Here is a 12,740-nt window from a genome sequence, read left to right as displayed (position 1 = left end):
GGGGGCAGGGAAAGGGGCATGACTGCATAATTGTGGCCTTGTCCCCTCTTCACAATGGCAAGATTAACGGCATTGTGACGCAGGGAGCGTGGCCACGATTATGTGATTCAGCGCAAATCGCGTAACCGAGCCCCATGCAGCAGGGTGTATGATTGGGGAAGCGGGGGGATGCAAGGGGGTAGCAGTGGCCAGGAGATTTCCCTACTTTTCCGGGGGGCCGGGAGCGCCACACAATTTTCGGGAGACGAACGGATTTGCACAGCCAATTGTGGGCAGCTTTGCAAATCCGTCCATCTCTGAATCAAGCCCATAATCTGGTGGCGAGGGAAAATGTTTTTAGGTACATTCCCTGCTGTGCATAGGAAAACTGTGGAAAAGAACTAGACTTTCCATCAGATCTGACCTAGAGGAGCTCAGGCTTGTCCTATACTTTTAATGGTACACAGCATATATCTTACAGTTGCAATTTAGCTTTATATAATGACAAAGCTGAAAGCACCCAAGGGCGGCATATGTAATAAAGGCAGTCTCGACATTCCCTCACTTTCATAATTCTATTTTTCTAAAATAGTAGGAGGATAGGCTTGTAATCTGAAGGGTCAGCTGATAACGCCTCTCCCTACACTCAGGCACACTTCTAGAGGAAAGATGTACACTAGGTGGACCACAGAGTAAGCACTGAAAATTAGCCTGGTGAAATGTATATTGGGATATAATTGTATTATATTTATGTTTTAGTGAACTTGGCATTTCTTGTTTTTTTTTCTTTTGAACAATATCAAATATAGAATTACAAAAATTATGTTTGCTGAGAGAATCCCATCACAGGGTGCTACTGCATGACGGGTGAGCTGGGTGCCCGGTGCTCACTGTTCTTGTAATGACCACCTCTGGATATATTCTGAGCAGTGTAATTAGTGGCGAGGTGAGGGATAGGTGGGTGGAATGAAACACAGGAGAGAATAAATATCAACTGTTCACTACGTATTATGTTCCATTTAGCTGGTTAAATATCACAGCAAAGTTTTGCTAGAACACTAAGGGGCATATTTAATTAGACGCGAAAAGTCCTGTACTTTCCGCATGCCGGACTTTTCGCCGACATTGCTGGTTTTCCATGCAAAAAGTATCGCGTTCGTCTCCGCTTATCCGCGTATTCAATTAGAAATCAGCGAAAACGGCACCCGGCGAAATGCAAACAGGCAAAAAGTGCTGTCAGATTTGGAGACATCAGCCTGACGCCCCCCAAAAGATGCACTAACATTGGGGATCATGGTAGATGCCCCCGACTAGTCCTGCTGAATCTGGCCCTGATTCAGAGCTGGACGCTCTGACAGAGCGGTCACTCTGAATCAGGGCCGGTCTTTTTTTTTTTTTAGAACGGCCTCCTGGCCGCTGGCATAGATGTGGGTGACCACCAACAGCTATAGCAAGCGGCCAGGAAGATGGTCAAGACCATCGCGACCATCGGGCTTGTGACGAGACCCTTGTGGTAGGGTCTCGTTGCCGCAAGCCCCAGAGAGATTTCGGCTCTAACAGAGCCGGAATCTCTCCACTGACATCACTTGTGATGTCAGTGGGGCCGGCCCCAGACGGTAGGCGTTCTCATGGGAACGCCTCCGTCTGGGCAGCCACCCCCCGGCCCGCCCACCAAAGGGGGCGTGCTGTCACTCAACATCGACAGCACGCCCCCTTTGGTGCGAGACCGGGAGTGACAGAGTGCCTGTCGCTATCTGGGTCTCGTGCATGTGCACGACGGAGCCGGCTCCGTCGTGCGCATGCGCTCTGGGCAACCATCGACCCGGTTGCGAGCGCTCAGCGCTTGCAACCGGGTCTGAATCAGGCCCTCTATTTGGGGTACTTAAATGCTCTCATTAGCTGCTAATTAGCATCTTTGCATAAGTGTGGAAGAATAGCATTTAGCAGGTTTTTTTGGTGAAAACAACAAGTCCCAGGAAATTTGGGGTACATGAAAAAACGGGTGCTAGCATGGTTAAAAATCGCTAAAGCAAGGTTTTAAAAAACGTAAAACACGCACCTTCAGCAAGCACTTGCAATAAAAAAAACCCTCCCCCATACTTGCAGACCCCCCCCCCCCCAAGTCTATTTCGCTAGTTTTAAAGTGTGCACCTCTTTCCCCCCTTTTTCAAAGCAATTTTTTGGGGTGTTCTATTAACTTTTTTAGGATTTTTTTGATGCAGTTTACCTTTGGGGACCTGTCCTAAAGGTGCAGGGTGGTTTCCCCACCTTTGCACCCCAAAACCGCAATTCTGCACTTTTTTTCGACTGCTATTCGTAGGCGAAACATTTCTGCCGGGTTCATTGCATTGAGTTTCCGCACCGGCGAAAAGACGCCACAATTGAATATGGGGATAAGTTTCCACTGTCGAAATGAGGTCACCGGCGAAACGGCTTTTTGACACTAATTGATTACGGCCACCAAAACTTTTATTTTAAACCTCTCACTTTGTTTTGTTTCATTCAATTGTGTAATATGTTTATGTTTGCCAGAAGGGTACAGCATACCAAAACAATGAAATAGTGCAAAAACATTGTTAAGTAAAGATACTTTTCAGTGCTAGAGAAGAACATTTACCTTTAAGTTACAAAATGACAGAAAAACCCTATTAATAAACCAACGCTTGAGATTACACTTGTACTTATGATGACTCTAGTGGAAACCACAGAGCTTTCACCAAATGCTTTTAAAAATCTTATACACACCTTTTCGATGATACGGTTACCACCAAACCGTGTCACAAACTCAGCTGGGGAAGCTACAGTGAAATCTCGATGGAGATCCGGCTTCTTCTGCTCTCGCCCCTTCTTCACAAGGTGTAATCCTGACATGCTGGACCTGGACAGATAACAGATTAAATTCCATCTGATAGGCTTATTTTTAATTAAAATATTAAATAATATACATTTTAAATGTATGTTGTAAGTATTTATTTATATGGTACCACACAGTGTGCCTCCCACAATATTAGGTAAAACAGAGCTAGCTGATGATATGCAATTACCACTTTAACTATCAAAATGACAACAGTCAGAACGGGGGCAGTGTGAGGTTGAAGCTTTAATGCTGACCTGTTAATTATGCGATTTACAGCAGTTAACAGTGTCGACTTTAAAACTAAAAACATGTCAAACACTCATACCAAACCCCTAGCTGACAATTGGTTACAAATAATTCTTACGCAGTTCTATCGTGTTATAACCCTTTCACACCTAAATTCCGGGTCTAATCCGGTTTATTGAACACAGTTTCAACACGTGTCTCAGCTGCTCAAACCCCTTTCCCACTGCACGTTGGACCCAGGTTATTCCCATGTCGAACACTGCCCTGCAAAACTGTGTATGCCATTAGAAGTATAGGCTCACATTGAGGAGTCATGAAAAGTGGGCGCTTTCGATCCACTAATGAGCAGCTTGTAAACATAACCCGTGTCACAGCTGCTCAAACCCTTTTCCCATCGCATGTCGACCCAGGTTATTCCCATGTCGTACCCTTTCACACTGCACTCGTGTCAGCCCTGCAAAACTGTGTATGTTCTTAGAAGTAAACGTTACAGGCTCTCGGAAATGAGTAATGAAAAGTAGGCATTTTCGATCCTCCAATGAGGACTGGTATCAGGCTGCAGAGTAGCGGATACATCAGAGAGGATATGCCTTGGTAGAAAGGAGTGTAGACACCCGGTCAGTAAAGAACACATTAGAGCTGTATTGCAGCGGATGGGATAGCCAACTTATATGCTGTTTTGCAGTGAGGTGGTGGAGCGGAGTAAACACAGAAGGAGCGAAAGAAGCAGGACGATAGTAGCATGATTTGAGCTCCAATGATCTTTGGAGGGCAGTGATAACCTAACAAGTTGGTAGTAGACTCCTTTCAAGCCACTGCCATATTGAGTGGAGGTGTCACGACTCTAGGAAAATTGGCCTCCAGTGATGGAACAGGCTTTGCTGGCTGTGAAACCGACAGCACAAACTGAGGAGGTCTTAGATATGTTTTCCTCATAGGACGGCACAGAGCTGGAGGAACCAGTTATACAGACAAATAGGTGAAGACAGCCTGTATAGAAACTGAAGCTTGATACAAGGTGATCAGGATGGAGTACAGAACTTTAATGATGACAAATGACTTGAGATACTGGAGGTATTGGTAATAGCAGAGTACAAGTCCCGATGATAGAACAGCAGGAATCCGTAGACAGTATTATAGCGTGAATTCCACTAGACAAATGCAGGAAGACGTAGAACTGTGAATGATACCAAAGGCAGAAGACTTGTATCCAGGAGCACGGGGTTAACCCCAGGTAAAGGCAGAGTCCGTACTCAGGGCCTAATTCAGACCCGTTTGCGAGCGCTGAGCGCTCGCAAGCCGGTCGATGTTAGCCCAGTGCGCATGTGCACGACGGAGGCTGCTCCGTCGCGCACATGCGCGAGACCCGGATAGCGATGGCCAAGCCGTCGCTATGGGTCTCGCTACAAAGGGGGCGTGCTGTCGATGGTGAGTGACAGCACACCCCCTTTGGTGGGTGTGCCGGGGGCGTGGCTGGCCAGGCGGAGGCGTTCCCATGGGAACGCCTACCGTCTGGGGGGGCCCCACTGACATCACCTTGAGCACTGATGGACACAAAGGGGGCGTGCTGTCGATGGTGAGTGACAGCACACCCCCTTTGGTGGGCGTGCCGGGGGCGTGCCTGGCCAGACGGAGGCGTTCCCATGGGAACGCCTACCGTCTGGGGGCGGCCCCACTGACATCACCTTGAGCACTGATGGACACAAAGGGGGCGTGCTGTCGATGGTGAGTGACAGCACACCCCCTTTGGTGGGCGTGCCGGGGGCGTGGCTGGCCAGACGGAGGCGTTCCCATGGGAACGCCTACCGTCTGGGGGGGCCCCACTGACATCACCTTGAGCACTGATGGACACAAAGGGGGCGTGCTGTCGATGGTGAGTGACAGCACACCCCCTTTGGTGGGCGTGCCGGGGGCGTGCCTGGCCAGACGGAGGCGTTCCCATGGGAACGCCTACCGTCTGGGGGCGGCCCCACTGACATCACCTTGAGCACTGATGGACACAAAGGGGGCGTGCTGTCGATGGTGAGTGACAGCACACCCCCTTTGGTGGGCGTGCCGGGGGCGTGGCTGGCCAGACGGAGGCGTTCCCATGGGAACGCCTACCATCTGGGGGCGGCCCCACTGACATCACCTTGAGCACTGATGGACACCTTGGATGTGTCTTGTGACCAGGAAGTGCACTGCAGTGTTCAGAGATGGGAGCTCAGTCAACAGAAGCAAGTGAAGACACAGTGATGCAGGTAGGAAAATCAATGGAAACTGAAGCTTAGTGTAGTGAGGGGAGCTACAGTGAGTAGTCATGCTCCCAGCACTCAGGCCCATCTCAATGTGTGCCTCCCCAGCCTGTGACCTCACTGCACATCACTGCTTTTTACCACTGTTTTCCTGGTGCCACTGCCAAATACAGTGTGAATCCATGGCTGCAGTGATGATACACAATAATTATGCAGTGTAAGTCCCCCTTCTCTAGATGTAGGAGAGTGTTGGTGAAGCTGCTCCTACAGTAGGATTTGTCCATCAGAACAGCTGTGCAGAGGTCTGGAGTCGGCAGTGTAGTTCCCTAACTAAATGTATAGAAAGAGTGCTGCTTCATGTATGGCACATGCTTTGATGACTCTTTCCACACACAGCACAGGAAGTACAGAAGAATACGTGCACCTTCAGTTACAACCCTCCTTTATTTAACACTCACATTTCTGTCATACCCAGTACTCAAACCAATCACCTCTCACATTGCAGTGAGACACCTTACACATGGAGCTATTTGCTCCTGCAATGGAAGGCTGTGAATTCTAGCTATATAAAGCTACTTTTAATTGGCACTTTAAAACCATTGCAACTAGGCAGATGTATGTAGTGTGCAGCCACACATACAATTCCCTGCAGCCACACACTAAATAGGTCTGCTCAGCTGTAATGCTGATTATTTTTTTTACAAAAGTATATTGTGTCTCATAGTTTTGGAATTCGTAGGCTTTCTTTGCAGGAGCAGAAAGCTCCATGTTTAAGGTGCCTGACTACAATGTTAGAGGTAATGAGTTAGAGTCCTGTTTATGAGTATTTTGAAATGTTAAATAAAGGAGGATGTGACTCCTTTAAGATGCTAGGAGAGGTGGCCATATGGATGGAGAGTTCTCCAGGAAGGAGGTAGGACAGCCAGGAGATGCCGGGGATCAGAGAAGAGGAACTACATGTGATGATTAAAAATCAGAAAATTGGACAGCGTCCCCTGCCCTGCGGCACCCTGTGCCATGGCACATGTCGCACCACCCTAGTTACGGCCCGCTGACTGCGTAGTGATAACGCACAAGCAAAATACCAGAGTACATGTGAAGGGATATTAGTACAGCAATTGATATATTGACAACTGAATAGGAGTTCACCAGGGGCAAATGGCAGGATAAATAATGGGGGGGTTCCAAATCCTCAATCTTGGGACAAATGAAAAAATTTGTGTAAGGATATATATATAATATATATATGGTCTCTGCATTTGCCATGGCCCTCTGGATTAGTGCACCCCGGTTGCTGGACTGTTTATATGGAGTGCTGATCTACAGAACGTGTATGTGTAAAACATTATATATATATATATATATATATATATATATACACACACACATATATATATATATATATATATATATATATACATACATACATACATACATACACACACATACATATAATTCATATAGAAAGTCCACACTTACATCCTCATAGGATCCAGAGAAATATAAAAATGTATTTAAAGGGGCGTCATGAGACAAAGACATTTTTATAGCTTACATATCTTCAACGTTTCGGTCATTATAGACATTTATCAAGACAGACAGTCAGAGCATCCTATTCAGTTTAGCAAATATCTGAAAAGGTAACATTACCAAAACATCGATATTATGAAGATATGTAAAATGTCTTTGTCTCATGAAGAAGTCCTGAAGGGACAAAACACGGTGAGGCCAGCATACCCAGGCTCTCTGTATCCTTGGTTATATAAAGAGGACTGGGTACCCTTATATAAGATAAGCCATTTTTTATTCTTTTATATCTTGTTTTATGATCCCCCATACCCTGTAAACCTAATAACCCCCCCTGTTTGGAATATACTGATGAGAGATTGCATATGTATTCAGCTCTCATACACTGAACATCCAAGCACCTAAGAGGGATTCCTAGAGGGTATTAGGCGGTCCCTGGAGACCATACTACGGGCTATTTATTCAGCATTATCCAGTATGCAGCCTCTACTTATAATTATTATATAATTTGCAAAAATATACTACACTATATATACTCTCTCTCCCATGAGCTTATACAAGCTCCCCCTAAGGTGATCAAGTTGATGACATCCCATCTAAACTTATCCAGTGTGGACTACTCATCCCTGGAACACAGATAAGCTTAAAAGTGTTTATTTTTGTTACGCACACTTATTCTTACGAGCCCTCGGTACTATTCCTTTAAATACTACACTATCAGGCGCATGTCTTCTTAAACCTCTTTTCCATAGATATATATATATATATATATTATATATTGTGATAACTTGGGGTATTTAGCTCGGCAGAGGGTGGATGGGTGCAGTGTTTAGGTACTTATTGAGGGTCCAAACACAACTTTCAAGTAAACAAATGATGCTTTTACTTCCAGCTTGTGAATTCAGGATACAGAAAATAACAAACAGAAAACAACAAAACAACCTAGCCCCTGTTTAGGGCATCTAGCTCACTTCTTGAGTCCTCTCTAGTGTGACGCAGCTAGTCTGCCAACAAAGTCCCTGCCTGCTTCTTGCAGGCCTATCGCCGACTCCAGCCTGGCTTGGCTGCCACAGCTACACAATCACAATCCTGGTGGCCTTCCCTGTATCACACAGATATAGGCCCTGGCTTTCTCAGCCCGCAGCTTTACTGCTTCAATGTCCCACGGTCAGAGAGTTTTGTAGTCCCCCCTTGCCTCCCGAGAGGTCCAGACACCAGCCTCCTGGCCCCCAATGGCTCGCTCAGCTTCACTGGGCTCTCTGGCTGTTACAGTCCCAACTAGACTGTCTCCACCAGCCTGACTGCTCGGCCTTCTCATTAGCTCACACCTGAGCTCTCTCCACCAGGCAGGTGTATCACTACTTAGTATTTCAACCCTGTGTGGGAGGATCTCTCCAATCCCACACAGAATCTGCTGCTCACCAACGCCATCTCTGGTGATACTGCCACAATAGACATACACTGAAGTGCCAAAAGTCATGGGATAGGTGCTAGTATTATGTAGGACCCCATCCCCCCACCCGGGAGGCCGGCGAAGTGCAGCAACTCGACGTCGTGACCATTGTTGTTGAAAACTGGGGACCACGGCCTCATGAGGTCTGTGCCACATCCGAACTCTGCCATCAGCCCAATATAGCCAGTCCTCCAAGGTCCAATTAGCGATGTTGCGAGCCCTGGTGAGGCATTGTGTCTGGTGTTGTAGAGCTAACAGGGGCACTCTGGTGGGTCTTTTGCTCCCATATTCCATGGAAGCTAAAGAACGATGGCCTGACCTGCTGGATATGCGTCTGGTACTACCTGCATTGAATGTGAATGTTTTGCTTGTCTGTTGCCACGTACAATTGTGCATTTTATATTTTTGTTAAACACAAAGGAAAATACAAGAGTACATATGCAATAAAAGCGTAAGATACTTGGCAATGTCACATAAACAAAGGATAAATAATTGTATACATGAACAGCATAAATTATAAACATTACATTTGTAACATTAAACAAAGAAGTTAATTCCAGCCTGTTTTGAAAATGTTTTAATGTAAGACAGAGTAGTGAGTTCCTAGTATTAATTTGTGTTACATATTTTTTAATTAGGTGTGATAGGAATTAGGGTATAGTATTAGCTGTAATATATAGGACCAAATAAGCGATTAAGGTAATAGTGTATTGTTACACTGTTTAGTAGTATTATTGTGAAGAATCAGTGAACTGTGAAATATCAAGTGCATTACAGTGAGAAAGACATTTCTGTGTTTATTTGTATTTTTTACAACCCACATAACTTTGCAAGTTGCATGCCCTATCTTAGCCTTAAGCTGGGTACACACTACACAATGGGCCTCATTCAGAGGCGGTCGGAGGATGCAAGTGGTCGCTCAGAAACTGGGCGGCCACTTGCATCCTGACCGCCCGCCTCTGTTGCGGTTGTTAGGCTGTGGGTTAACACCCACAGCTCTAACGACCGCTCGGGTGATGGTCGCGATGGTTAGAGACCATCGCGCCCATCGGGGCTTACGACGAGACCCTAGGGTAGGGTCTCACTTGTCGTAAGCTCCGGAGAGCTTCTGGCTCTGTCAGAGCCGGAAGCTCTCCACTGACATCACTAGTGATGTCAGTGGGGCCTCCCCCAAACGGCAGGCGTTCCCATGGGAACGCCTCCGTTTGGGCTGCCACCCCCCCGGCCCGCCTTCCAAACGGGGCGAGCTGTCAATCAACATCGACAGCTCGCCCCCTTTGGAAAGAGACCCGCTACGAGCGGCGCTGTCGGTCGTAGCGGGTCTCACGCATGCGCACGAGGGAGCCGGCTCCCTCGTGCGCACTGGCAAAACATCGAGGCGGCCATGCGGCCGTAGACCGTACTGCCGCTTCTGAATAAGGTCCAATATCTCTAAATTTGTCCTATTCCGACACATCGGATGACAAATCGTTAAAAAAAATGTGCAGTGTATATGCACTACAACGTGTAGTGCTCGCTCCCCTGGGGTCATCAGCCTCATCGTCTGATCTTATGTACTGCATGTAAGATCAGGCGATGCTGCTGACGATGCCATGCAGCACTATGCAGAGGGGCATCATATCGGGCGGTCAAGCACCTGATCGCCCAGTGTGTATAGACAGCCCGATATGTCGGTCTGTTGGCAGCTGGGTCGTATGTCGGATCACTGGGTACACACATCATTTAGTGTGTACCAAGCTTTACTGTTGGAATTATTAGCAATAAATGCTAATTTTATTTTGTTACAAACTGCAATTTCTGCATAATTTTATGTATTGTTGCTATGTACTAATAGCACAATACAGGAGATTTCTTAGAAATCTCCGGAAAAGTGCTAATTAGCACTTCAGATCGATCCGACCCCTATGTACTAAACTCCAAAAAGCAAAGCTTTTCGGAGTTTAGCCCCAGTAGGTTACACCATCTTCCGATGGTGTAAACTACTGTACTACTGTAAGCCTATGGAGGCTCCAGGTGCAGGAGAGAGATCTTTTGATCTCTCCCCAGCAGCACCCAGTCGGCTCCGGAAGCTGACACTGTTGTACATAGCAGGGATATTTTCATTAAAAATGAAAATATTCCCGGCGTGATGGATACATAATAATTGTGGTGGATTATTAGTACATAGACCCCAAAGTCTGCTCTGATTACTGTCTGTCTCTGGGGGAGAAATCATTGTCTCTGCTCTGTGGTATAAGAGTGGAGTAACAAAAGTGCTGCTAAATAGAAGAGTTGGTGCAAGAACCACTCCCACCAGGTGCACCAACAGAAAGTAACCTCAGGGCATGTGAAAATCCATTTACCACAACATTGCAAACAAATATAAATATTATTGAGCGTTCCACAAACGCAGCAAGGAATGCCCATAATCCATTCAACTCCTTGCATTAGACAGTACACACTGTAAAACAGAGGGCCCAAAACTCCTTATTTGCAAAACTGTACGTAAAAATGTAAAGAAAAAAAAGGATTTGCATTTTGCACATTTGAAGAACTAAACATATTACTTTGTCTAGTTGCAACATACAAAGTAAAGCCAAAAAAGAAAGTTATTAAATAAATGTATACATTGCTGTAGTTCCAGTGCTGCAATCATGCTTAGAGCACCTTTAGAAGCAACTATCGTTATTGGGGGCACTGTATAAAGGTGCACTACTGGGGGCACTGTATAAGGGGCACTACTACAGGGGACTACTACTGGGGGCACTGCATAGGGGGGACTACTACTGGGGGCATTATATAAGGAGCACTGCATAAGGGGGACCACTACTAGGGGCACTGCATAGAGGGGGACTACTACTGGGGTATTATATAAAGGGGCACTGCATAGGGGGGACTACTACTGGGGGGCACTGCATATGGGGGAGAACCACTGCATAGGGGGGACTACTACTGGGGACACAGTATAAGGGCACTGCTACAGGGGACATTGTATAAGGGGCACTAATACAGTGGGCATTGCAAGAGGGGCACTACTACTTGGGGCATTAAGATGCATATGGAATGGAAAGGAATGTTCCCAGAGTGACAAGAAACGGTGGTGTGTCATGTTGCCATGCCCCCATTTTCCAGCGGCCATGGCCTGTGTGGCCACGTCCACTTTTTCACGGCGTGCCTTCGGGGCGCACACCTACTTGGGGGGGAGGGGCTCTGCTTCTTAATTTGCCCTGGGTTCCAAACACCCTAGTTATGCCACTGCTCCTGTGGGTCTGCTCTGAAGCTTTGCCAGTCTGAAATCTGTACAGTAACTTGTGTACATGCGTGGGATAGCGAACCTGCACATGTACACAATTTAATACGCGGCCCAGGCTACTAGAGACTGTGGGCCTGATTCATTAAGGATCGCTATTGTAATTGCAGCTCAGTAATCGCACACATTTCTGCTGTGAAAATATGCTAATGAATGCTATTGCAATGCAGTCGCACTGCCAGCATAGAGACTGCCCACTGTCTCCCAGTACCGCTATCTCACATCCGTAATACCTTGCAAACCTCCACATACATTGGTAACAGAGTACCATCGGCCCCTCACGCAGAATTACAGCAGCCTTGACCTTACTTAGAAATTGCTAACCTCATTGCACGCAGTAAGCACTCAAGCTGTGTATGCAATCGCACTGGCTAATTTATGCACACCCATGAAACAGCGTTCAAACAGACACACCTGCGTCTCTCAGACCAATCCACCGTCACCACCCCCAAGCGCTCTCTGCCTGTCAATTACTCTGCGATGCTCTCCGTGGTCTGTGTAATCACAATGCCGTCGCAGTGGTGCCTTCGCGCATGCACCGTACACAACAATCGGCCGTCTGCATGCGCTTTAGCAATAACGATCCTTAATGAATCAGGCCCTGCATCTGCTGCAGACCCTAGAAGCCATATAGGGCTGCCATCATAGCAAGAGAGTGGCTTTTCATTGGAAGCGTTCTCTCTAATTGCAGTCCAGACTGCCAGTCCCAGAAGGAGAAAACACTACCCCTTGGGACTGTCTGTCCGGCTGTGATTAGCATGCAGCACCTCCAATGGGGTGTTAGATTTTACATATAACATAGAATTTGATGGCAGGTAAGAACCACTTAGCCCATCTAGTCTGACCTTATGGTAACCTCAAATCCTATGTGACCCTTAGCTCTTTGTAAGGATATTCGTATGTCTATCCCAAGCATGATTAACTTGCTCTACTGTGTTAGCCTCTGCCACCTCTGGTTGGAGGCTACTCCACTTAATATTTCCTCAGATTTTCCCTGAACCTAATTTCAGTGCATGTCCTCAAGTCCTTATACATGCCTCCCTCCTGCACTGTTAAACCCCCCACCCCTCCCACCCCCTTTCCATTCTCTGCTCCAAACTAAACATATTATGATCTTTTAGTCCTACAGGGTAAGTTTTGTTATGTAGGCCATGT

The 12,740-nt window shown here is 46.7% G+C and overlaps 1 protein-coding gene across 4 annotated transcripts in view; it reads right to left on the bottom strand.

Annotated features, from left to right (window-relative positions):
- Window positions 1-12,740, bottom strand: part of ACACB (acetyl-CoA carboxylase beta) — a 156,288-nt gene that overhangs the window by 92,858 nt on the left and 50,690 nt on the right. For all 4 annotated transcript variants that reach the window (XM_088457281.1, XM_088457282.1, XM_088457283.1 and 1 more), the window contains one exon: window positions 2,725-2,857. In XM_088457281.1, coding sequence (XP_088313407.1) covers window positions 2,725-2,857 — 133 coding nt within the window. The remainder of the gene's footprint in view (window positions 1-2,724; window positions 2,858-12,740) is intronic.

The sequence above is a fragment of the Taudactylus pleione genome, unplaced genomic scaffold (genome assembly GCF_031769625.1).
Source record: "Taudactylus pleione unplaced genomic scaffold, aTauple2 ptg000749l, whole genome shotgun sequence".
Classification (NCBI taxonomy): domain Eukaryota; kingdom Metazoa; phylum Chordata; class Amphibia; order Anura; family Myobatrachidae; genus Taudactylus; species Taudactylus pleione.
This window is presented reverse-complemented; position numbering and strand designations above follow the sequence as displayed.